The sequence below is a fragment of the Macaca mulatta genome, chromosome 7 (genome assembly GCF_049350105.2).
Source record: "Macaca mulatta isolate MMU2019108-1 chromosome 7, T2T-MMU8v2.0, whole genome shotgun sequence".
NCBI classification, from domain to species: Eukaryota; Metazoa; Chordata; class Mammalia; order Primates; family Cercopithecidae; genus Macaca; species Macaca mulatta.
Genome location: NC_133412.1, coordinates 48443533 through 48470062, shown reverse-complemented (window position 1 = coordinate 48470062; position 26530 = coordinate 48443533). Strand labels below are relative to the sequence as shown.

At 44.8% G+C, this 26530-nt stretch overlaps 1 protein-coding gene across 4 annotated transcripts; it reads left to right on the top strand.

Annotated features, from left to right (window-relative positions):
• The first annotated feature begins 4410 nt into the window (after positions 1–4410).
• On the top strand, positions 4411–26106 carry LARP6 (La ribonucleoprotein 6, translational regulator). 4 transcript variants are annotated; one of them, XM_015142589.3, is made up of 3 exons: positions 4411–4684; positions 21146–21356; positions 24553–26106. In XM_015142589.3, exons 1-3 carry the CDS (start codon positions 4485–4487, stop codon positions 25615–25617), a joined length of 1476 nt encoding a protein of 491 aa, XP_014998075.3. In that variant the 5' UTR covers positions 4411–4484; the 3' UTR covers positions 25618–26106. The 4 variants fall into 4 exon arrangements, with proteins under 4 accessions (XP_014998075.3, XP_077795779.1, XP_077795778.1 ...); XM_077939652.1 differs by lacking the exon at positions 4411–4684 and adding an exon at positions 4755–5223; XM_077939653.1 differs by lacking the exons at positions 21146–21356; positions 24553–26106 and adding an exon at positions 6827–7103.
• Positions 26107–26530: the final 424 nt, after the last annotated feature.

Genomic DNA, 26530 nt, shown 5'->3' with positions numbered 1-26530 from the left:
CCCAGGCTGGAGTGCAATGGCACAATTTCGGCTCACTGCAACCTCCACCTCCCAGGTTCAAGCGATTTTCCTGCCTCACCCTCCCGAGTAACTGGGACTACAGGCGCCTGCCACCATGCCCGGCTAAATTTTTTTAATTTTTAGTAGTGACAGAGTTTCTACTACTACTACTGTTGGCCAGGCTGGTCTTGAACTCCTGACCTCAAGTGATTTGCCTGCCTCGGCCTCCCAAAGTGCTGGGATTACAGGCGTGAGCCTCTGCACCCAGCTGTGAGACTCTGTCTCGAAACATAAAAAGAAAAAAAAACACTATAGAAAAATGCTGGTTTCTGGCCCAGGGAAGTCCTCCATTTTGTTAGTGTATTCAGGATGAGGCTGGCTCTGAAGTAACACTTCTGCAGACCAGATTCAACTTATAAGAGTATGGCATCTAGAAAAAAACCTGATTTATTAATTTACAATGGAGCAATATATACATTCAGCAACTAGAATGTTTGTGTTTCCCATTCAGGTCTAGGTTTTCCTGGTATGAAGGTTCCTGGAAGGCCGCATCATAATCTACTAGCATACACTGAGTGTCTAATCTGGGCCAGGTCTTTGCTAGACATTTTTCACAAACAACCTAGTTTGATCTGTGTGCCCAACTCAATTAAGTAAGGATCATTCAGGACATTTTACAGGTAAGAAAACTGAACAGCAGAGAGGTTATGAAGCCAAGAAGCAGCAAGGCTGGAGTCTGAATTCAGATCTATTTGATGACAAAGTGAGCATGTTTCCATTATACCCTGCCGCTTATGTGTGAGCTTTTCTAGCCAGTTTCAAAGCATCCTTGGGGATGTTTTCACTGGCTGTGCCTCCCTGTATGGATTTCTGTCACAGCATTTAGTGCATAGACACAGTCTTATTATTGAAGGCTGTCTTTCCTAGGCTCCCTCCATCTCTTGGTATTCATGGATCATGTCTTAGGCATTTTACAAAACAGAGTATAGCACAGGTCCTGGTATTTGGTACATGCTTAAACAAATGATTAAATGAGTCCTCTTAACCTACAGCTAAAACTGACCTCTTTTTTTTTCTTTAATTTGAAGATGGGATCTCTTTCTGTTGCCCAAGCTGGAGTGCAGGGGTGCCATCATGGTTCACTGCAGCCTCGACCTCCTGGGATTAAGGGCTCCTCCTGCCTCAGCCTCCCGAGTAGCTGGGACTGCACTTCTTCTCTTCAACACTTAGCCTTGTCCCAACTTCCCAGCTTCACCACAATATTTTATTCCAAGTCCTTTGTTTCCAGCTGTAGTGCCAGGCACACTCAAAAATATTTCCAGTTGATTCCAAACAACACCCTTGTATATACTGGAAAGGTCTTCTAGGGTTGAGTTTTTCCTTCAACCTAATCTCAGTCCATCCTGATGGCTTGTCAATGTATTTCCTTTTGTTTCATCCTCAGGAGCTATGGAAAAAGCTGTTTCCCATTGTGAGTTTACTATGAAAATTAGCTGTCAAGATTCCAGGGAAGGGAAAGATGCCAGCTCCAGGCTGAGGTCATGATTTTGTTTAAAGAGGCTTTGCTAGTCATCTCAGTGGTGATGCAAACTCCCTGCAACAATGTTCAAGACAGGCCTGGGTGGGACTGGTCTCCTTCCCCTGCCACAGCTCTGGGGAGGAATAAGCTGGAAACCGGAAGGAGCCCTTTAAAAGCCCTGGTTTCTTCACCAGTGACACAAACAGTGGGTATGTGGGTAGGACTAATCAAAGCAAATCAGCAAGTGTTCCCAGATGCAAGGCTCCCTGCTAGACAAAATGGGGTGCAACAAAGTGGAAGAAGAGGCCCTTCCCTCTAAGCCTCACTGAGACTCACTCTCCTCATTGCAAAAGTGATCAAGTTGTACTTCTCCCATGAAGTACCCCTAGTGCAGATGAGGGTTTCTGTCCTCCGCTCCTCTAGGCATTATTCTAAGCCAACTACTATAAATGAGAAACTTATGTGAGTTGCCTTAAACATTCTGTGCAAGTTTTGCATTTGATTTCACAGATATTACAAGTTGTTTTAATATACACGTTGTGGCTCTTCTCTCAAACATCTAAGTAAAATTGATACCCCAGAAAGATGCCGCATATTTATCCTATGACTTAATGGGTACCCCCAAGAGTACCCATTCTTGGGTACTCTGCCAGACTACCCATTCCCTACCAGGAGCAGCTCCGAGCTAGATGATGTCTGGCATTCTTTCTAGATCCAAAATTCCTTTATGAGGAGTCCGAAATTAGTAATAACAGAAACAACATAGGCAGATATGTTTGAATGTAAGGGCATATAAATTCAATTTCTTTTTTTCAAAACTCTCACCAAGTAAAACACTTTTGCAGCCCAGATTCACCCACCAACTGTCAGTTTTCAAACTATATTTTCAGAATCTATATTTTAAGAAAAGTCCCCAGGGGACTCTTATGATCAGGCATTTGGAAACCCTGAAATGACATGTATGAATTGTTCATAAACTATAAAACCTGAGACGAATGTGAGCCATCACTGTGGGTAGGGATAATAACCCCTGATGTCTTTGCCACACGAGATGGCTTAAATGAGACAGATAATGGGTATCACTTTGTGAAAGTCAGGAACCGAAATTATCAAACTGGAAGGCATGGTGGCTGATGCAGCTCTGTCCTTCTGAGCCTCATCACAGGTCTGTGCAGAGGACTTATAGCCTCTGTAGCCCTGGAGGGAGGCACAGCTGGCTGGAAAAAGATGTTGTCAACCTCTTGCCTCTTCCTTTCCCAGTAGCTCAGATCCAGGGCTGTGAGCTGTTCTGGTGCACAAACAGCAATAGCACCAAAGGTCTCTCTCTCTTCCTTTACTTACTTATTTTAGGACCTCTTCTATCAAAAGAGAGATCCGAGAAAGAAAGGGACACAGATTCTAGTGTCCTTAAGAAGAGGGACTGTCCTCGCTGGGCCCCTGGATCTCTCCCCAGCCCTGCCCAGAAACCCAGGACCCTATACACGGTGTTCTTTTACAAGGACACTGCCCTCCAGGAGGCCTCATTTCCTGAGCCGATCCTAACTTGCTTTCCTATATCAGAACAAATATATTGGTGCAGGGTTCTGTTGTTTGGGGGTCCCAGTGTGAAAAATTAATATGATAAATTATGTTTAAGGCTCTAAATAAAGTGCTACACGAAAGCAGATTCAGGTCTTATTCATTTGCCCTGCCCCGCCCTGCCTTGCCTTGCCTTTTCTTTTCTTTCTTGGAGTCTGGCTCTGTTGCCCAGGCTGGAGTGCAGTGGCACGATCTTGGCTCACTGCAACCTCTGCCTCCCAGGTTCAAGTGATTTTCCTGCCTCAGCCTCCCGAGTAGCTGGGACTACAGGGGCACGCCACCACGTCCAGCTACTTTTTGTATTTTTTTAGTAAAGACGGGGTTTCACCATGTTGGCTAGAATGATCTCAATCTCTTGACCTCGTGATCCGCCAGCCTCGGCCTCCCAAAATGCTGAGGTTACAGGCGTGAGCCACTGCGCCCGACCGGTCTTATTCATTTCTACGCTCCTGTCCCTAGTTTCTGGGTCACATTTGGAGGGGTGAGATGGAACTCAATTTGAAGCTACACGTGTAAAGGTGGCAGTGTTTTAGAACATCCTGACGTTTCAATAGCTCCCTTTATTCATTCAACAAATATCTGAGAGCATACTATGTGCAGGGCATACTCTATAGGCCCTCGGCTTTCGAACTTTTGTGAACTTCAGCATCACCTAGAGGCCTTGTTAAAACACAAAGTTCTGAATCATAGATTCTGATTCAGGAGGTCTGGATGAGCCCTAAGAATTCAATTTCTAACAAGTTCCCAGGTACAGCTGATGCTCCTGATCTGGGAACCACACTTGGAGAAAAACTGATACAGGGCATGGCAGGAGCCAAGCCCCTGATCTAAGACACGATCTAGAGTGGTTATTATGTCAAAGAGACTAACGATGGAGATTTTCTCATCTTGGCACGTCAGTGGGGAAGACACGCAGGAGGCCTGGAAGCCCCTGGAGCTGTGGTCTGCGCCTGCCACCCCCGGAGTCAAGCACAAACAGAAGTCAGCTGTGCTGTGCCCATCCTTGCAGCGCCGTGAAAGTAGGCGCAGGAGGAGGGAGCCCTGACGCCTCTTCTCCGGCTAGGGCCCCACAGCGGCGAGAGGACGGAGGGAGGGATCGGGGGTCGCGGGGATCCTTCCGGGACAGGCCTCCGCGGGAGGAGCTCCGGAAAGCCGCCCTCCACCTCCGAGGCCCCGCCTGCGCGGGCGCTCAGCTAGCGGTCGGGGTGGTAGTGGTGGTGGCGGCGGCGGCGGCGGCGCGGGGCGGGGCGCCGCGACCCCTGTTCCTCCCCCGGGCCGAGCGGCGGGCGCGCTCGCACCGCCCCCGCCCCCTTGTTGCAGTCGCTGCCGACCGGCTGGCTGGGCCTCGCGGCGTGAGGACCCCGGCAGCGCCGCAGTCCCGCGAGCCATGGCCCAGTCTGGCGGGGAGGCTCGGCCCGGGCCTGAGACGGCGGTGCAGATCCGCGTCGCCATCCAGGAGGCCGAGGACGTGGACGAGTTGGAGGACGAGGAGGAGGGGGCGGAGACGCGGGGCGCCGGGGACCCGGCCCGGTACCTCAGCCCCGGCTGGGGCAGCGCCAGCGAGGAGGAGCCGAGCCGCGGGCACAGGTAGGCGCGGCGGCCGGCCAGGGAGGTGGGCCCCGAGGGGGCGCCAGGCCGCGCGCGAGTTCGGGGCGCTGACTGCGCGCGACAACTCAGTGGGCAGAGGGGGTTGAGTCAGCCCCGCTGCGGATGAAGCAGCTCCGGGCCGAGCCCCTGAGTCAGAACCGGCCCGTGGAGGCAGCCGGTGCCCCAGTCCGCAGCTTCGTCGCCCCACCGAGGTTCCCAGGGCTGGCGGCCGGGATCTGAGGGGCCCGGACGTGGGGATGTTCAGGGATCCAGGAGGACTTTCACGGGCCATCCAAGCCACCCGCTCCTCTGGAGGAGGCCTCTTCTCTGTGGGCTCCCTCAAGACACCACCCCCACATCCCTGCAAAGTGCATCCCTGCCCGCCTTCCCCTCTCCTTGCGAGTGGTCCCACTTACCCTTCACTGCCAGCATCGCCCTGCCTTTCCCAGTCCCGCTGGATGCGCTCAGTCTTTAGGTGGTGGCAGGCCAGGTACAGCGGACACTTGCTGATGGGGGATTCCAGGAGATGGGATTTCATGGTAATTTGAGACAGATACAGGACTTGCTGCTTTACATCCTCCCGCTCTGGGGGGATTCCCATTTTCACACAGCCTTTCCCACCCGACCTTTATGTTTGCATCATCATCTTGCTGTCTTGGGTAGGTGGGTTCCTGGGTTTTGGGTAGTTTGGAGCTGCTATGGCACCTGTCTAACCTTGTCCCGGGTCCTGAGCTTTGTCCGCAGGCACCTTGGCTCCTGTCCACTAATGCCCAGACCCTTAAGGACTGGGGTTTTGTTCCTGCTGTTGAAAGGAGATACAACATAGACATAGACATGAGAGTGGGAAAATGACAGAACTTGCACATTCTGGGGGATGCCAACAGGCACTTGTTAGGAGCTTTCTTTCTTCTAGGACCCTTTCCCAGGCGTTTAGCTGTTAACGTTCTGCAGGATTGTCCTGGCAGGCATATATCTACTTCATTGGGAGAATCCTCAACTTAAGGGTGGATGAATACTGGGCCCAGAGCCATTCTCTATTACTGGCTGACCCTTCCCCAGGTTAAAGGGTCAGATTTCTGGACCCCGAGATTCGGGGCAGACCAGTAGAGACAGTTATTAGGGGAGAAAAGTCAGCCCACCAGGGTAGGGCAGGAAAGCTGGACCATAGCATATGACGCGGTAGATAGATCTGTGGCTTTATAATGCAAGGCCTGATTCATTTAGCTCTGTGCTAAGTACCGAGAGCGTAAAAATGATGAACCCATAGTCACTGACAGCTCACAGTCTTGAGAAGGCAGTCACCTAGTTAGATAATATCCGAGTACGTAAAATAGCCCCGAGTAGTTTATCCTTATAACTTTATTTTCCTGCGGCAGTGGCAAATAGCCATCCCTATCCTGAGGGCTAAATTTGTGAGATTGTATCATTAGTCAGGATTAAAGCTCTACTTATGTTTAAGGCCTGGAAAGATCCCCTATGGAAGTCTAGGAGAAACCAAGCTTCAGTATGGGTGGGCCTCTTGCCTGAACCCCTCTTGCTCTTCCTCCAGAATTCCCAGCTCCCATGGCTTGAGTCTCAGCAAGTGTTCAGTCTGAAGCCCTTCCTGCTGCCCACTGGCATAGAGTTGACCCCAGAAAATCCCTGGGGTTCTTCAGGGAGCCGACAGAGCCCAGTGGGCAGGCACCCAAAGCACGAGGAGATGTAGCCAAGAACAGGATTCACACTATCCCCTGTTTGGGCCCAGCCTTGCATGGCAGCAGCCATCACCTGATGTGAATGTTCTCAGCTCCTGGAGCCTACAGGAGAAAGCCCAGATTCCTCAATCTGCTCATTAAGATGCGACACCCACTCACATCATCTCCTCAGCCCATTGCTTCCTTCCCTGCTCCCGCAATTCCATCTAGTTGCCTGAGCACAGGGGGCTATTTTGTGTCTACATGTCTCTGCACCCCCACCTCTAGGTCCTCTGATTGACTGATTTCTAGTCAGCCTTTAAAACTTTGCCGCCTCTTCTCCACCCACCCCCAATCCCCACCCCAGAGCTGGCTGTGTTTCCTTTCTTCTCTGTTGCTGTAGTACTCTGTACATTTTATGCCTAGCACCTTCCACAATTGTGATTCTATCATTGTGTCTCCCTCACAGGGATAGGAGCTCGGTGAATTCAAGGACCATGCTTGCTTCCTTCATTGTATCTTCAGCACCTAACACAGCACCCAGCACATAGGACATATTTGTTGACCAAATGCATATCTCTGTCATCACACTCACTCCATGGTGTTGAGATATGTGTGTTTCCCCTCCCCTAGACAGTGAGATCCTTGAAAGCAGCTGCCTTATCTTACTCCTTTTCGTATTTCCATACCTAGCCTAATACCTGGCTTATATAAGGGAACAGAGAATAAACGAACAATAAAGAAAAGCCTTTACAACCTCTAAAATGTTCATGGATCATCTCCCCACATCTCATTCATTAAAAAGATGCCTTTCCTTTTATTCTCACCTTTTTAACATACATATTTTCAAACATAAAGAAAATATGAAAAACCAGTACTATGAGAATTCATAGACCCATCATCTAGATTTAACACTTAATATTTTGCCATATTTAGTGAATGGATATATAATGTATGTGTTTTCCCCCGAACCATTTGAGATATGTTTTACACAAGATTATACCTTAAATACTTCATTTTGTAACTCCTAATAATGACATTCCCTATAAAGCCCTAACACTATTATTGCAACTGAGAAAATTACCTATCATTCCCTAATATAATCCTGAAGATAAGCTAATCGCCAAGTTCCACATTCAGGATTCCCCAGATTGTTCCACAATTGTCTTTTACAGCTGTTTATTTTTTCCCCTCAAACCAGAATATGGTCTGGGTTGAGGCATTTGCTTCTTATGTCTCTAGAATCTGTTTATCTAGAAATTTCCACCATTTTTTCCCCTAATGCTTTGCTATTTTGGACAGAAGAGGCCAGATATCTTGTTGAATGTCTCACATTTTTGATTAGTCTGGTAATGTGTTCATGGTCTTATTTTACTTGCTCCTTTGTACCATGTGCTTCTTATAAACTGGAAGTTAGGGCTAAGATTTTGATTTGATTCTGTTTAAACATTTTGGCAAGAATGCCTCATACTCTGTGCCTGGAACTTTATGTTGCATCACCTCAGGAGCCATCTCACCTTTAGTGATGCTAAATTTGACCATTCAATTAGGAGATTTCTCCATCGTACAGGTTGTCTTTCCCTTTGCAGTTAACAAGTTATTTGTGGGCTTCTCATCCTGGGTTCTGTTAAGTTGATGTATCACATGTATTGATTTGCATATGTAGATCCATGCATGCATCCCAGGGATAGATCGCACCTGAACATGGTGAATGATCCTTTTAAGATGCTGTCGAATTCAGTTTGCTAATATTATGCCGAGGATTTTTGCATCTATGTTCATCAGGGATGTTGGCCCATAGTTTTTTTTTTCCTTGCCTGGCTTTAGTATCAGGGTTATGCTGGCCTTTTGAAATGAGTTTGGAAGCATTCCCTCCTCTTCAAAGTTTTAGAAGAGTTTGAGAAGTATTGGTATTAGTTGTTCTTTAAATGTTTGGTGGAATTCAGCAATGAAGCCATCAGGCCTTGAGCTTTTCTTTGGTAGGAGATTTTTGATTCCTGATTCAATCTCCTTACTTGTTATTGGTCTGTTCAGATTTTCTGTCTCTTCATAATTTAGTCTTGGTAGGTTGCATGTTTCTAGGAATTTGTGCATTTCTTCTAAGTTATCCATTCCTCTTGCAATATTCTTTCCCCAGTGACTTTTCACCTAATTATTTTAGCATCTATTGATGATCCTTACCTAAGTTGGTTATTTCACCAGGGATGGAAAATTGAGGATTTTCTAATTTTCACATTTTTTTGTACACTTATTAGCTAGCATTGCTCTATTTTTTTTTAAAGAGTTTTGTCTCATCATCTGGATTGAACAAAAGTTTCTCCTAAAGAGGCAAAAAAATGCTTAATTATTTCCCTTTAATTACAGTTTTCAAAGAGATAATTTGATATAATAGTTACACTAAATAATTTAAATGAGGGTTCTTCCTCAAGCTCATACTCTCCCTCTCTCTCCAATTCATGGATTTGTATTTATTCACTTTTTAATAATTAGTCACAGTCATTTCTGGTGCTCAAAATGCCTATATTGCAGCTAGCAGACCCCCTTGAAGCTGGCCTCCTTGTGTCTTTTTGTAACATGCCCATTAGTCTTTAAGCACTTCCTTGCTTTCTGGTACTAGATATTCCAGGCATAATTTGTACTTTTCCTACTCCAGTCATGGAATTCAGCCATTTCCACAGGAATCTCTGGTTTTTTCAAATACTAGTAAGAAAGTATTTAGAAACCAAGACCTGGAACTAAGAAAGCTAACTTTTGCCAGGGTATTGTTGCTTTCAGAGCCTTTCAGTGGACAGAACTAAGATATATATATATATAATTTTTTTTTTTTTTTGAGACAGAGTCTTGCTCTTGTCATCCAGGCTGGAGTGCAACGGCCCAATCTTGGCTCACTGCAACCTCCACCTCCTGGGTTCAAGCAATTCTCCTGCCTCAGCCTCCTGAGTAGCTGGGAGTACAGGCGCCCGCCACCATGCCCGGCTAATTTTTGTATTTTTAGTCGAGATGGGATTTCACCATGTTGGCCAGGCTAGTCTTGAACTCCTGACCTCAAGTAATCTGGCCGCCTTGGCCTCCCAGAGTGCTGGGATTACAGGCATGAGCCACCAACCCTGGCCTCTACTTTTTTGTTAATGTCAATTTTTTGTCAGATGTGGAACTAAGTGCCTTATATATGTAGTCTCTACTCCGTACTACAAATCATTATTTAGACCTGCAGAGATATCCACTAGTTGTATATCCCTTTCCCAGGCTCAAGGGCTTATGCCAGAACAGCATTGCAGAAGACAGGGTCAGAGAGGAAGTTCGTGTCTCTGTAATAAATATATAAGAACCCATGGGCCACCGAAGCATAAGATGTGACCCTGCTAGCACCATCCAAAATATGGTTTGTAAAAGGGTGATGCCTTTAACAAAGTTGAGAACATACCTGTATATGTTTTTAATCTGTCTCAGTGAAGAATCTTTATCTTTTGAATCTACCCTGGTGTTTTTATATTGCATTATCAATTTGCCCTTTTTGAGCCATTTCACATTCATTATCTTGTTCTAGAGGTGAGTCAAAAGAAATCTCACACAAACAGGACCTGGACCCCAATGTTTTTCAGAAATGATGTTTCTCTTTTGTGTTTGGTACCTTCCTTATTGGTGTCCACCATTTTCTTGGTCTTGGTGGTCAAAATACCATATTCCGCCATCTACAATGATAGATGATGCGTCTGAGAAATCATTCCTGGATTGAAAGTTGTGGCGAGGGTCTCATTATTCCACCATCTTAGTTTGGATATTTTCCTCCTGTAGGGTATCATTTGATTAACTGTGCAATCAGTATAACCAGATTCGATATTTTATTTAAAAAGTAGCCTTGGATGTTTTATGCTACAAATCATTTTGTTTCTCTAAATCATTTACAAATATGATACACCTGTAATCCCAGCACTTTGGGAGGCCAAGATGGGCAGATCGCAAAGTTAGGAGTTTGAGACCAGCTGGCCAATATGATGAAAGCCTGTCTCTACTAAAAAATACAAAAATTAGCCAGGCATGGTGGCACACACATGTAGTCCCAGCTACTCAGGAGGCTGACACAGGAGAATCGCTTGACCCAGGAAGCAGAGGTTGCAGTGAGCCAAGATCGTGCCACTGCACTCCAGCCTGGGTGACAGAGTGAGACAATATCCAAAAAAAAAAAAAAATTCAACACTGATTCATGGAACCCAATTATCTGTTTTAAAATGTACCCCTTTATTTCTACCCATTTCTCACAGGTTTATAGCTATAACAAAAGACCTCATCACTCCCAGTTTACAATGTTTTACAATGTTTTATTAAAAAACAAAACAAAGCAAAACCTTAAGTGTAAAACTTTTTCAAGCCTCCTTGAAAGGCCGCTGAGAACATATTCATCAGAAACCATCCTTCCTCCCTCCTGATAGGTATGATTTGCCCTCAAAACTGTTTGCTTTACATTGGTGATACATTTTAAATTCCCATTACGTGCAAGGCTCTGGGGTAATACTATAATGAAAGAAACCAGCTCGAGTTCTACTCTCAACTCAGTGTTCAGGCTGCTAATAAAATATGCACACAAGTAGCTATAATACAAATATAGATAAGTATTGGGAGAAGTAGAAATGACTTTTTTTTTCCTAGGAGAATTGCATTTAAGATGGACCTTAATGTGTGACTAGAATTTAGACCCGAGAGAGAGGAGCAAGGCATTCAGAGACAGAAACAGCAAGTTCAAAGGCACAGAGTCCAGAAAGTTTGTGACACTTACAGATAGCCATGTCTTTCTGTTTGTTTGGAGCAAAGGATCTGAAAGGACACCGATGGAAATAAGTTTTGACGCTGGTTACAGCCAGATTCTAAATGAATCTGAATAAGGAACTGAAGACTTTGTGGGTTTTTTTAATTATTATTCTGTATGTATGTATGTATGTATGTAGTTTTTGAGACAGGGTTTTTTTATTATGTATGTATGTATGTATGTATGTATGTATGTAGTTTTTGAGACAGGGTCTCACTCTGTCACTCAGACTGGAGTGCAGTGGTGCGGTCATGGCTCACTGTAGCCTTGACCTCGTGGGCTTAAGCAATCCTCCCACCTCAGCCTCCCAAATAGCCTGGACTACAGGTGTGCACGACCATACCTGGCTAATTTTTAAATTTTTTGTAGAGACAGGGTCTTGCTACGTTGCCCAAGCTAGTCTCGAATTCCTGGCCTCAAATGACCCTCCTGCCTTGGCCTCCCAAAGTGCTGGGATTACAGGTGTGAGCCACCATGCCTGGTTGGGAGCTGAAGATTTTGAATTTTATTTAACAGGAAATAGAAAACCTTTTATTATTACTATTAAAGTAAATCAGTGACATCAAGTAAAGCAGTGACATATTCTAGCTGTTCTTCAAAACATTTAATACAGCACAGAGTGGAGGAGGCTGTAGCCTAAAATATAACACGGGAGGTGGCAGGAGGTGGGAAGACAGAACCCTCGAAAGACTGTGGTTGGGAAATATACCAAAGATGCAGGAGTAAAAAGGGCTACAAATATCTGAAAGGTAATTTAAATTCTTCCTTTAGAACCATTTCCTAGCCTCTCTGTCTGCCAGTGAAAAGTAGCAGGTATTTTATTTTTAAGGGGGGAAAAAAAAGAGACAAGATTATTTTCTAAAGGAATTGAATGAGCTCACTACGGAGATCTAGGGATGCGAAAGCAGAGCTGGCAGCTGCAGAGTAAAGCCTTCCCCATTTGAGTAGAGCCCCCAGCTTAATGATTCCCTGCCTGTTCACCCTCATGTGAAGCCTGCCACTTGGCGTGCCCCACCTGTGTACATAGCGCCATCTAGGAAGAAAACCAGTGGGAGTGTACAACTTACAACCCTCCAAGAAAAAGCACACGTACCTTTTGCCTTCACAGTGAATGGCTGTGGAGTATAACTCCCCACACCCTAAGTGTGGGCTGTGTACGGTGACCTTCTTCCAAAGAGCACAGTATGGGAATGGGGATAAAGGCATTTACAGGGGAGAAACCTGACAAAAGCTACCTCAGATAGCTGATCAAGGTTAACTTCCACAGTGATCATTCATGTTGATAGCATGTACCCTGACAGGATGTGCTGAGAATGGAAATTTACCTCTGTGGTCCTCCTCCCCAAAACCCGTAATCCCAATCTAATCGTGACAAAGAACATCAGAAAAATCCCAATTGAGGGGCATTCCACAAAATACCTAACCAGTACTTCTCAACGCTGTCAAGGTCGTCAAAAACAAGGAAAACCGTCACAGCCAAGAGGGGCCTCAGGAGACACGACAGCTTAATGTATTAATGTGTTGTGGTGTCCTGGATGGGATCCTGGAACAGAAAAAGGGACAATAGGCAAAAACTAAGGAAATCTGAATAAAATATAGACTTTAGCTAATAATAATATATAATGAACTAATGAACTAATTGCAATTAGTTCATTGGTTGTAACACATGTACCATACTAATGCAAGATATTTATAACAGAGCAAGCCTGGGTGTATATATGGGAACTCTCTGTACAATTTTCACAACTTTTCTGTAAATCTAAAACTATTCAAAAATAAGTTTATTAAACTCTTTAATAAAGAAAAAATGAATCATTTATTAGTCACATGAAGAAAATCAGTGGCATGAAAGTTAAATGGAAGAACTGACCCCAAAGGATACAGAGGTGATGATGTTGAAACAAAGGACTCAAAAATGTATACTCCAACTGGGACCCTGAGAGTGAATTTAAGATACTGCATCCACAAAACAAGAGTAGGAAGCTCTTAGAAGGCAATGATCTAAGGACCAAAAAGAGTTCTTAGAAACTAAATAAATAACTACTAAAATTTAAAAATTCCATAAGAAAGGTTAGAATATAATGTCAAAGAAATCCCTTAGTGTGTAAATTACAAACAAAAACAAGGACAGATCATATGGAAGGAAAAATAAACATAGAGGACCAATCCACGTGGTCAGTCAACTAATAGAACTTTAGGACAAGAAATGTAATCTTAGCAAATGACTTAGCCCTATTAGGAAACAGTGTTTACATCGTCATAATAATAAAATACAACTGATTGACTTTCAATTTTCAGTACGTAGCTATAGATAAAATATAGAATATTAGTTACCTAATAGAATGATATATTATCATCAACCATGGCAAAATGAAATAAAAGTACATCTGATGCAATATGGAAGGTTGGAAATAGGTGAGATGGAAAAGAGGATAGGACAGTAGTGTGTATTAATATATCATATGTAGCAAGAAATTGAAAAATACTTTTTAATGTTTATGGAATAAGAAACCACTTAAAGTGTATTATTTTAAAACATAAATAGGGCCGGGCATGGTGGCTCACGCCTGTAATCCCAGCACATTAGGAGGCTGAGGCAGGCAGATCACATGAGGTCAGGAGTTTGAGACCAGCCTGGCCAACATGGTGAAACTCTGTCTCTACTAAAAATACAAAAATTAGCCGGGTGTGGTGTTGCGTGCCAGTAGTCCCAGCTACTTGAGAGGCTGAGGTGGGAGAATCGCTTGAACCTGGGAGGCAGAGGTGGCAGTGAGCCGAGATCGCACCACTGTACTCCAGCCTGGGCGACAGTGAGACCATCTTAAAAAAAAAAAAAAAAAAAGGCTGGGTGTGATTGCTCATGCCTTAATCCTAGCACTTTGGGAGGCCAAGGTGGGCAGATTGCCTGAGCTCAGGAGTTTGAGGCCAGCCTGGGCAACACGGTGAAACCCCGTCTCTACTAAAATACAAAAAATTAGCCAGGCATGGCAGCGTGCCCCTGTAATCCCAGCTACTCAGGAGGCTGACACAGAAGAATCATTTAAACCCCGGAGGTGGAGGTTGCAGTGAGCCAAGATCATGCCACTGCACTCCAGCCTGGGCGACAGAGTGAGACTCCGTCTCAAAAAAAAGAAAGAAGAAAAACACTAAAACCACAAATAGAAGGCTAATAGAAGGACCAAAATGAAAAGAAAATTTTAAAAATTTGAAGAAGGTTATTTAGGGACATAAGTCATAAGTGACCCCAAATCCTCATTTTATATAGTAAGACATGAATAGAGAATGACTACAGTTGGCAAGTGAGAAATAGAGCTATAAGCATATTTTATAGAGCTATGAGATAACTCTCCTAAGAACTAAATGGCTGAAGAGAAGTTACCTTTAGGGAGGAAGGGTGGAGTGGGGAATTATTGGTTTCTTTATAAGTTCCCTACTATTTTATTTTAGTTTTTGCTATGTTTATCTATTACTTTAATTTTTTGGAATCATGTTTCAATGAGATATTGTGTCCAAGGGAGAAATAATGAGGATGGTTGGACTGGCAAAGAGAGAACAGATGGGAGACCCTTCAAAATGAAATAAGCACTTTATAATTGACTAAATGTGGGGGCAAAAGAGAGAGTGAAAGGATACATCCTACGTCTTGAGTTTAAGTACATAGAAGAGTGAATAGGGAAAGTAGTTGGCGGGGTGGATTGGGAGGGAAGATACATGATTTTCACAGGATGGTTGTAATCGACAAAAAGTTGACAATATTCAGACTTAAAGGATATAAACTTAATATTCTTAAAAGATATGGTATCTTTTCCCTTTTGAAGGCTATTTCACAAACAGGAAACAATGCAGCCTGCTCCTGGATATAACATAGGGTTTCCAACTCCCCCAAGATCCCCCTTTGGAGATGCACAGTTGCTGCTGACAGCACTCATGCAGAGGGTGGAGTCCTCCAAGCCCAAGAAGCTCACCTCTGCACTTGCATAGGGGTTTATGTCACCTCCACAGTATCACTCACCTGTTCTGGAATCTCTGGCTATCTGCCTGTCTGCTCAGTGGGTGCAAATAATTGATGCAGAGTCACCCCCGATACATTATGGATAGTCTACTGTGAGACTGTGTGAAAGGAAGGTCAACTTCCCAGATAGAATGCCTGTTGATAGGCCCAGGCTTCAGTCCTGCCTAAGGTCAGGTTCTGCAGAAGGTGAGAAGTTAGACTGTGGACATATTTAATCTGATACTACATCAGATTGTCCTAGTGCAGTTATGTCTGGCATGCAGTTAGGAATCGAGGACTGGAGCTCAGGAAGGAGAGGAAGGTGTGGGGCAGACAGGCTGGTGGGGGTAGATTTGAATTTGATGAGCTTATAGGAGCTGAAGTGTAGAGGTTGCTAGGGGATAAAGTGTCAGGGATAGATACTTGGGTAACACCTACACTTTGAAATGAAGAGAAACCAGGCATGGTGGCTCATACCTGTAATCCCACCACTTTGGGAGGCTGAGGTGGGTGGATCACTTGAGCCCAGGGTTTCAAGACTAGTCTGAGCAACAAGGCAAAACCCCATCTCTACAAAAAAAAAAAAATAGAAAAATTAGCCAGGCATGATGGCACATGCCTGTAGCCCCAGCTACTTGGGAGGCTGAGGTGGGAGGATTGCTTGAGCTTGGGAGGCTGAGACTGCAGGGAGCTGTGTTTGTGCTACTGCATTCCAACTTGAGGCGACAGAGCAAGATCCAGTCTCAAAAAATAAATAAATGAATAAAATGAAATAAATGGAGAGAGAAAGAGGAGACATAGAGGGCAGTAAAATGGGGACAAGAATCAGAAAAGAATAAGTCACATAAGCCCAGGGGGAGAGTATCAAGAAGAAGGTGGTCAATAGTGTCAGATCCTGCATTGGGGCAAGAGGACTGTGTGAGGCCATTCTTGCATTGCTGTAAAGAAATATCTGAGACTGGGTAATTTATAAGAAAAGAGGCTTGATTGGCTCTTGGCTCTGCAGGCTGTATAGGAAGCATGGCACTACCATCTGCTTCTGGTGAGGCCTCAGGAAGCTTACAATCGTGGTATAGAAGGTGAAGGGAGAACAGGCACATCACATCATGAAAGCAGGAGCAAGAGAGACAGTTGGTGATGGTGGGGGTGGGGGGAAGTACCACATACTTTTAAATGACCAAGTCTTACAAGAACTTACTATCAAAAGGGCAGCACCAAGGGGATGGTGCTAAACCATTCATGAGAAACCACCCCTGATTCAACTACCTCCCACCAGGCCCCACCTCCAACACTGGGGATTACAATTCAACATGAGATCTGGCTAAGACATACATTCAAACTATATCAAGAACCAAGATGGAGAAGAGACACCTGGATATGGCTACAAGTTCTTTGATGGATGTCTAGAGACACAGAAGAAGCTAGAGCAAAGGTTGGGAAAAGGGAGAAGGGGTTGCCCAATGAAGGTCTAGAGAAACTTGATTGGATGAACTCCATCTTCTCCATCCAGTCTGAGATAGAATCATCTGCAGGCAGTAAAGCAGACATGGCAGGCCTTGGGAAGATTGGGAAGCTCTGGAATAAGCATTAGAGAGACTGAGAAATTATACTGTCTTTCTTCCGTTATGCTTTATTTGTTTATGAGTTTACCTTTTGTCATAGCATCTATTGCTGTGGTTTGGGAGTAGGACTAACTTGCCTGTGGCTCTCTTTGGTAGTGCAGTCATTTCTGAGATACTAGCTATTTGTAGTAAGTTAGACCATTTTGCCAATACTCCTGAGTCTGCTCAAAACTCTTCACTGGCCATTAGCACACACCTGGCCCCATCCCCTGTGATTTATTGACATCTTTGTTAGCTGGGCCAGGAATTCCCTTTGCATTTGTACTTATTTTGTCTGTTATATTCAACTCATCTGTTTTTTGTTTTTGTTGTTGTTGTTTGTTTGTTTTGAGATGGAGTTTCGCCCAGGCTGGAGTGCAGTTGTGCAATCCCGGCTCACTGCAACCTCCATCCCCCGGGTTCAAGCGATTCTCCTGCCTCAGCCTCCCAAGTAGCTGGGATTACAGGCGACCACCACCACATCAAGCTAATTTTTATATTTTTGTTAGAGGTGGGGTTTCACCGTGTTTGCCGGGCTGGTCTCAAACTCCTACCCTCAGGTGATCCGCCCGACTCAGCCTCCCAAAGTGCTGGGATTACAGGCATGAACCACCATGCCTGGCCTCAACCCATCTGTTTTAATTACTATTTAGGGGGTAAACTTTCCCTAATAAAGTGAAATTTGTTCTGTCCTTCTTGCATCTCCTTTTTCATTCTATTGGTTGTCCTGCTGATGTTTTGCCTTCGGGATGTTTTGAGGACCTCTTTTCTCCATGCAGTGTTGCTGAGGTTACTATTGTATTTGGCTGTTTAAGTAATAGAAAACCCAACAAGTGAATTAAACAAATTGGACTTGATCTTTCTCATGTAATAATAAAAAATCTGCAGGTAGATAGTTGCAAGAGCTTGTCCAACAACTTAATAATGTCAGGGCCAATAATGTCAACAAATCAGGCCAAGCTGATTCTCTTGGCCTTTTCCTTATGGTAGTAAAATGGCTGCTACAGATTCAACCATCGCATCCACATTCAAAGAAGATAAAAGGGGAAGGGGCAGGGCCAAGAGATTTTCACTTAAGCGTTACCGGCCATAACATTTAGTTTTTATAGCCTCTAGAGTAAAGACGGCAATTGAAGCCGGGCGTGGTGGCTGGCGCCTGTAGTCCCATCTACTCGAGAGGCTGAGGCAGGAGAATGGCGTGAGCCCAGTAGGCGGAGCTTGCAGTGAGTCGAGATCGCGCCACTGCACTCCAGCCTGGGCAATGGAGCAAGACTCTTTCTCAAAAAAAAAAAAAAAAAAAAAAAAAGAAAAGAAGAAGAAGAAGAAGAAAGCAATTGAGAAAGTGTTTGCTATTGGATGTTGGGTGAGTCAGCTTAATGCCTGATTTTTATCATCCCATTTTAAGAAGACTTAAAAAAAAAAAAACTTTAAAATTGAGTCTCCCTGTTATTTTCTTCACTATACCTTTCTTTTTTTTTTTTTTTTGAGACAGTCTCGCTGTGTCACCCAGACTGGAGTGCAGTGGTGTGATTTCCACTTACTGCTACCTCCACCTCCCAAGTTCAAGGGATTCTCCTGCCTCAGCCTCCCGAGTAGCTGGGATTACAGGCATGCACCACCACACCCAGCTACTTTTTTGTATTTTTAGTAGAGATGGGCTTTCACCATGTTGGCCAGGCTGGTCTTGAACTTCAACCTCAAGTGATCCACCCACCTCAGCCTCCCAAAGTGCTGGGTTACAGGTGTGAGCCACCGCGCCAGGCCTCTTCACTCCGTATTTACCTTGAGACATCAATAAGGTATTTTAAAAGCCATTCCCAGGCTGCCTACAGGCAAATAGCTAAAACTCTTTATTTTTAATCAACCAATGCCTATATTTTATACTAATTATAATTTCTGAATTTGAAAAATTATTAAATAGATTTATTTGCTTTTTTCTCTCTTGCCATATTTTTTTCCCTCATTTTGAGTATTCCACAGTTGCTTCTTTTCTTTTTTTTCTTTGTGAGGCTGAGAGCCAATGAAAATTTTGTTGAAGGACATATATGTATGTGTCTTTTCCAGCGTTAAGCAATCACAGTAATAGGCCTGTTGAGATTACTGGTCCTGACATTGAGTTGCTAAACCAACTCCTATAACTACCTACCTGCAACTTTCTGCTAACTTCTAATAATGGCATCAGTTATGATGTGGATAATCAGTATTCTCTAAATGTTTATTGGTTTGAAATTGTTATAATCCCCTTATGAAAGATTAGCCTTCCTAAGGAAGCTCTGTCCAGGATTGCTTTGGCTTGTTCCCGTCACCTAATGTTCTTAGGGAGAGGGAGAGAAGGAAGTCTACCCAGGTGGTGCTGCTGGTGGTGGTGGGCTTTATTAAGAAGAGCCTGGTGACGGGATTGTTTCCAGAGTCCATTGCAGGGTCCTAGCAAAACATATAAGCTATTATGTATACTGGATTTGGAGACAGAGGATTTGAGTTTAAATTCTAGATCTGCCTCCTATGAATGAGTGAAGGAATTTATCTGTGCCTACTGAGCTTTGAGGGTATGCTAGGCACTCTTCTGGATATTTTCACGTATTAATTCATTGAATCTTCACAACACTCCCATGAGGGTAGGGACTATCATGATTCCCAATTTACAGGTGATGAAACTGAAGTGAGATGCAGTGGAGTTCCTTGCCTAAATTTACTTAACTAATAAACAGTGGTACAGGTTGAACATCCTTAATAAAAAAATTCAAAATCTGAAATGCTGTAAAATCGGAAACATTTTGAGCCACCATGACACCACAGGTTTAACATGGGTTAAAAACTGAGACAGCGACACCTTTGCTTTCCGCTGGTTCAGAAACTTTGTTTCATGCACAAAATTATTAAAAATGTTGCATAAGGTTACCTCAGGTTATCTGTAGAAGGTGTATATGAAACATAAATGAATTTGCATTTAGACTTGGGTCCTATCCTTGAGATATCTCATTACGTATCTGCAGATATTCCAAACTCTGGAAAAATCGGAAATCTGAAACACTTCTGGTCCCAGGCATTTGGGATAAGGGATACTCAGTCTGAACCAAGCATTTGGACCCAGGCAGTCTTAACTCTAAAGCCAGGACTCCTAGAGCCAGCAGCCCTAGGAAATTACACTCCCATCTGTAATTCCAGCACTTTGGGAGGCCAAGGCAGGTGGCTTGAGAGGCAGTGATCATGTATCCACATGGAGATCGCACCACTGCAGTGACTCCTGAGAGTCAGTGATCATGTATCCACATGGAGATCGCACCACTGCACTCCAGGTCTTGTCCTGAACCAGCTAAGAAATCAAGCTTTTTTTCTTTAATAAATATGGAGGATCTTACTGAAAGGTCAAGTGACTCTGCTATACTGTCTTCTAGAAACTAGGATTTGAGGGGGTGGAGTAGAAGAGGAAGAATAAGAGGGTATATGTGAAAAACATTTTGCCATATGTGAAAAACATATGGGGGCAGAGCGCCACATACATGTCAGCAGAGGGTGTTGTTATAATAATAATTATTCTTATTTTGAGACAGGGTCTCACTCTATCAACCAGTCTGAGGTGCAGTGGTGCAATCTTGGCTCACTGCAACTTAGACCTTCCAGGCTCAAGCTCTCCTCCTACCTCAGCCTCCCAAGTAGCTGGGACTATAGGCCTGCACCACCACACCTGGCTAATTTTTTTGTGTGTTTTTTGTAGCGACAGGGGTCCCGCTATGTTGCCCAGGCTGGTCTCAAACTCCTGGGCTCAGGCTGCCTGCCTTGGCCTCCCAAAGTGCTGGGATTCCAGATGGGAGCCACGATGCCTGGCCAGTTATTATTTTTATGATCTTCCATACTTGTTAAAAACGAAAGATTGACTTCTTAGCTGTTTGGGGGCAAATCTCTCCTTCTGTGACCATGTGACCCAGTGTCATCACCTAGGGCTGCCATAACAAAATACCATGAGCTGGATGGTTTAGAACAACAGAAATATATTGTTTCATGGTTCTGGAGGTCTGAAGCCTGAAATCAAGTGCCCTCTGAAAGTACTAGAAATGGATCCATTCCAGGCATCTTTCCTCACTTCTAGTGGCAGTCTTTGGCATTCCTTGGGTTTTGCTGCATCACCCCAGTGTCTCCCTTCGCCTTCACATGATGTTCTCTCTGTGTGCATGTCTGTGTTCAAATTTCCCCTTTTGATAAGGACCCCAGTTGTGTTGGATTAGGGGGTCTACCCTACTCCAGTAAGACCTCATCTTAATTAATTGCATCTGCAGTGACCCCCATTTCCAAATAACATCATATTCCAAGGTACTGCGGGTCAGGACTTCAACATATGAATTTTTGGGGGACACAGTTCAACCCCTAACACCTGGTGTCTCCTTCTGGTCTCAGTGGCACCACTGCAAGTGGAGGCGAGAATGAGCGTGAGGACCTGGAGCAGGAGTGGAAGCCCCCGGACGAGGAGTTGATCAAGAAACTGGTGGATCAGATCGAATTCTACTTTTCAGATGAAAACCTGGAGAAGGACGCCTTTTTGCTAAAGCACGTGAGGAGGAACAAGCTGGGATATGTGAGCGTTAAGCTACTCACGTCCTTTAAAAAGGTGAGGCTTGGTTCTCAGAAGCTGCTTCAAGGATTTCAAGTGTGTTTTGGGTTGTGGTTCTAAACATTTTTTTTTTTTTACTCCCTTGAAACCTGATGACGAACAATTTTTAAAATTAAGTCTGTGCCTGACAAAGAGAAAAATAGCTAGGAGAAGGGATTTAGGATTGTTAGGAATACACTCCCACACTATTAAAAGGGTCCTGGGCATTGGGACAAATCTCAGCTGGCAGCAGTTATGAAAAAGTATTACTTGTTCTTAGTAAAGTTCAGGCACTTTTGCCAGGCAAGTGGGTGGCCGGGAGGATGCGGTACCAGGACAGAGGGACTCGATGGTCTTGAGAGATACCTGCCAGACCTAAAATTATATGAAATCCAAGCTTTTCATTTGTCAAGTTGAATAAGTAAAGGGAGAGAATGAGCACCCAGCTCTATCAGAAATGAACCTTTTCTAAGACACAAATGCTCTGCCTGTGTGGCGCCATCGTCCTCATCTATACAATAGGGAGATGAGATTTGTAATTATTGCTGCCATCTGGGCAGCAGACTGCTTGTCCCTGCCGTATATAGATCCAGTGTTTGGGCTGTGTACTGTCTACTTCTCAGAGAGTTGACAGACGAGTTGGAATAAGAACTCTGTGTCTCCCTTGGGGGAAGTGCATTTACTAGAATGGAAAAGCACCACGCGGCCTGTTGCATAACGGGATGCGTAACAAGTGGGTCCCGGCCAAGTTGTCTGTGTACTTTGTCAGAGAGCACTGGAGGAGAGCTTTTCTCCTTGGACCTCTTCCCTGCCTCACCCACTGGTGTACTCTGCCTGGCCCTCTCACTGTTTTTCCTTTATTCATTCATCAAATATACTCATTGTCTCTGCTGAGTGGTGTGCCAGGCGCAGGATGTACAGAATGAAGATGGTACTCCCCCGTACTTGACAAGCTCACAGTCCAATAAATGAGAGAGATCTGAAAGATTACAATGTGACCACATACAGTAGGACAAAAGAGAGAACACAGTACTGTTGGGTGCTAGTTGATCAGAGCGACTAACCCTGTCTGGAGAATTGAGAAGTCTTCCCAGAGAAGGTGACATTGAAATAGGATTTTGGAGGATGAGTAGGAGTTTTCTAGGTACAGGGGAATGGAAGGGATATTTTAATGACCAGAGAACAGTGAGCAAGCCTTCATATGAAAAGTGTTTGTGGGGGATTCCAAAATGAAGCAGCCAGTGGAATCATCCCGCACATCTCTTTATTCCTCCCCAGGGACCCCGAGAGTCAGCCTGTTTTGCTTTCCTCTTTAAGCTGCCACTTATGGACCAATTTAGGAATGTTCTTCTCTGTTGAAACCTGGCTGCAGAGTACAGACAGACTCCCTAACACCTCCAAAATCAGAGCAAAGATCCTTTTCATTCTGAAGGATTTCCTGTTAATCACAAAAGGGAAACATACATGACAAAGGTAAAAAACACAGGGAAATTACAATGTTTCTGAAACCTTAGAGTTCTTCTAGTAATTGCACAAGGACGAAAGCTCCCTGGCCCCTTTTCTCAGGTGCTACCTGGACCTTCCTTATGAATGGTCACGGACCCAGGCTTAGGATGCTCGGACTGTAACCGAGATTTTCCAGTGGACCTTGCTTCTGGCTCAGGAGGGATATTCAGTCCTTGCAGAGCCTGCTTCTCTTGCAACAAAATGTGGTCCCCCACAGACTTCTGTAGCCTTCTGAGTAAGGCAGTGCTGTAGTTTCTCCAGGTGCTCCTAGCTCAAGCTTCAGGCTTAGGAAATTGTCTCTTTTTATCTCCCAAGTGCTCCCTCCCTAGCTGTTTTTGGAGAAGGCTCCACCATGTTTCACCCCACAGTGAGCCACTGCCTGGCTTTCCCCCAGCCTCACACTCACCTGCAGTCATCAGCTTCACCCTTTCTGGATTCCTCAACTCTGTCCACCTAAAATCCGACCCTTGGCCTGGGCCGCCTTCTCTGTGCCCTTGGCCCCGTGTTCTTCTAGTAGCCTAAGTCTGAGCCATTTCACCCAGAGGCTGCAGGCTACAGTGGACAGTACTATCTCTCTAGGAGCCTGTGTATAGTAATGGGTCTGCCAGGGTTTCCCCATCCTGCTCAGTGAGTGAGCCTTTCCTTCTTGAATTTCATGAAGTTCCTGCTTTATGCTCAGAGGCACCTGGAGTTCCCAGTTCTTTTGCAGAGCAGCTATGTTGGCCTGTTCTCAGAGGACTTAGGGGGATCTCGCCATTACGGGCTCAGGTCACCCACCCCACCCACCTTCACTATTTCTTTGGGATGACTCATTCCCCCTGGCATTCACTTCACCGGAAGTGGGCCTCTAGAAAATTACTGTTTTACAGTATAAATATAGCTTTCATATACTACAACATTGATACACACAATTTCCACCAACAGAGGAGGGAGGGATTATTTCACCATTCTTAGTGAGGCCCAAGTTGGATTTAATTTCAAGTTGAAATAGTTCATGTCATTCTCAGGAGATACTGCAGTGAAATGTGAAAGATCTTTTGGAACCTTCTCTGTATCAAATGCCGAAATGCAGAAATACTGCTTTAGAGAAGCATTTGAATGTTAAAATCTCCAAATCCTATCAAAATGATGACACGTAATATTTGAAATAATGATAGCACATGATAATTGGGTGCTCACTGTGAGCTAGACACTGTTCTGTTTTATATGTAAATGAGTTTGTATGTGTCTGTACATACATATGTACATGTATATATTTATTCGTTTAATCTTCAGGACAGCTCTTTGAGACGGCACTATTAACATCTCCATTTTCCAGGGCAAGTTGAGGCACTAAGAGGTTGAATAACTTTCTAAGTCTTACTGCAAGCTAGAGGTGGGTCTTTGATTTGTGTATACAACAGCCTTGTTCCAGAGCCTGCAATTTAACCTCTAAACTTGCACAGAATAGAGTATTTCCATTTTCATGGAGAGTTCTGTTGGACAACACTGCTGTGGTGCCCTTGTTTGAAATTGTAGAACTTGTTTTCATTTACTTATTCATTGACTAGATTTTTGAGTGTTTACACATACTACGTATGATTCTAGACACTAGAATACAGGGATTCTGGTGTTACAGGGATAAGGAAGTGAGAGAGAGAGCTTATAGTGTACACAAGGATGGACAAGGGCATTAGATACTATTTCAGATTTGCTTTCTGTTCTGCAGGTGAAACACCTTACGCGGGACTGGAGAACCACAGCACATGCCTTGAAGTATTCAGTGGTCCTTGAGTTGAATGAGGACCACCGGAAGGTGAGGAGGACCACCCCCGTCCCACTGTTCCCCAACGAGAACCTCCCCAGCAAGATGCTCCTGGTCTATGATCTCTACCTGTCTCCTAAGCTGTGGGCTCTGGCCACCCCCCAGAAGAATGGCAGGGTGCAGGAGAAGGTGATGGAACACCTGCTCAAGCTTTTTGGGACTTTTGGAGTCATCTCGTCAGTGCGGATCCTCAAACCTGGGAGAGAGCTGCCCCCTGACATCCGGAGGATCAGCAGCCGCTACAGCCAAGTGGGGACCCAGGAGTGTGCCATCGTGGAGTTCGAGGAGGTGGAAGCAGCTATCAAAGCCCATGAGTTCATGATCACAGAATCTCAGGGCAAAGAGAACATGAAAGCTGTCCTGATTGGTATGAAGCCACCCAAAAAGAAACCTGCCAAAGACAAAAATCATGACGAGGAGCCCACTGCGAGCATCCACCTGAACAAGTCCCTGAACAAGAGAGTGGAGGAGCTTCAGTACATGGGTGATGAGTCTTCTGCCAACAGCTCCTCTGACCCCGAGAGCAACCCCACGTCCCCTATGGCGGGCCGACGGCACATGGCCACCAACAAGCTCAGCCCTTCTGGCCACCAGAATCTCTTTCTGAGTCCAAATGCCTCCCCGTGCACAAGTCCTTGGAGCAGCCCCTTGGCCCAACGCAAAGGCATTTCCAGAAAGTCCCCACTGGCGGAGGAAGGTAGACTGAACTGCAGCACCAGCCCTGAGATCTTCCGCAAGTGTATGGATTATTCCTCTGACAGCAGCGTCACTCCCTCTGGCAGCCCCTGGGTCCGGAGGCGCCGCCAAGCCGAGATGGGGACCCAGGAGAAAAGCCCTGGTGTGAGTCCCCTGCTCTCTCGGAAGATGCAGACTGCAGATGGGTTACCTGTGGGGGTGCTGAGGTTGCCCAGGGGCCCTGACAACACCAGAGGATTTCATGGCCATGAGAGAAGCAGGGCCTGTGTATAAATACCTTCTATTTTTAATACCAGCTCCGCTGAAAACCACCTTCATTTTCAAGTTTCTGACAAATACCTGGCATGACAGAATGGAATTCATTCCTCTTTGAGAGATTTTGTATACATATAGACCTCTTAATTTATCTATCTGTAATATATATAAACCGGTACGCCATGGTTTGAAGACCACCTTCTAGTTCAGGACTCCTGTTCTTCCCAGCGTGGCCACTATTTCGATGATGGCTGATGTGAGTGAGTGTGATGGCCCTGAAGGGCTGTGGGATGGAGGTTCCCTTGGGAAACTCTGGCAGCATCTCTCTTCTTTGGTATGGAGTTTTTCCCTTCAGTGACTGAGCTGTCCTTGATAGGCCATGCAAGGGCTTCCTGAGAGTTCAGGAGAGTTACCTTGTGCAACAACAAGTAGTTAAGCCTTTAGCATGGTGTCTTATAGGACCAAATCGATGTTACCTGTCAAGTAAATAAATAATAAAACACCCCACTGGGAGTGCTGACTTTGAGGTTATAGATTGTGCCTGACAAATGTCTGTGCCTGTCTAACAGAGCTGTGGGTGGCATGTCATGAGGCCTCGAGGCGATTAGCTGAGACATCTTTCTTTTCTTTAAGAGAACATTTAAACATTTTTTTATTTGTACACATTTATGGGCTACATGAGAAACTTCGTTACATGTTTATAATGCATAGTGATCAAGTCAGGGCACTTAGGGTTCCTCACTATACCCCAGGGCAGCCCCAGGGTTCTCCTTGGGCTCCTGGCAGCCTGAGAGGTGTCTCATCACAATGAATTTTACTGAGCAAAGGCCGCTTGGCATATACTGAGGGTGTACAGTCCAGGACCCACAGCATCGATCTTACCTGGGAACTTGTTAGAAATCCAGATTCTCAGGCCGACCCCAGGCCCACT

Excerpts from the sequence above, each read along its gene's own strand:
- LARP6 (XM_015142589.3), top strand. The coding sequence starts at position 4,485 with ATGGCCCAGTCTGGCGGGGAGGCTCGGCCCGGGCCTGAGACGGCGGTG. Across the intron at positions 4,685-21,145 it reads GAGCCGAGCCGCGGGCACAG|TGGCACCACTGCAAGTGGAG; the intron begins GTAGGCGCGGCG and ends TTCTGGTCTCAG. Across the intron at positions 21,357-24,552 it reads TACTCACGTCCTTTAAAAAG|GTGAAACACCTTACGCGGGA; the intron begins GTGAGGCTTGGT and ends TCTGTTCTGCAG.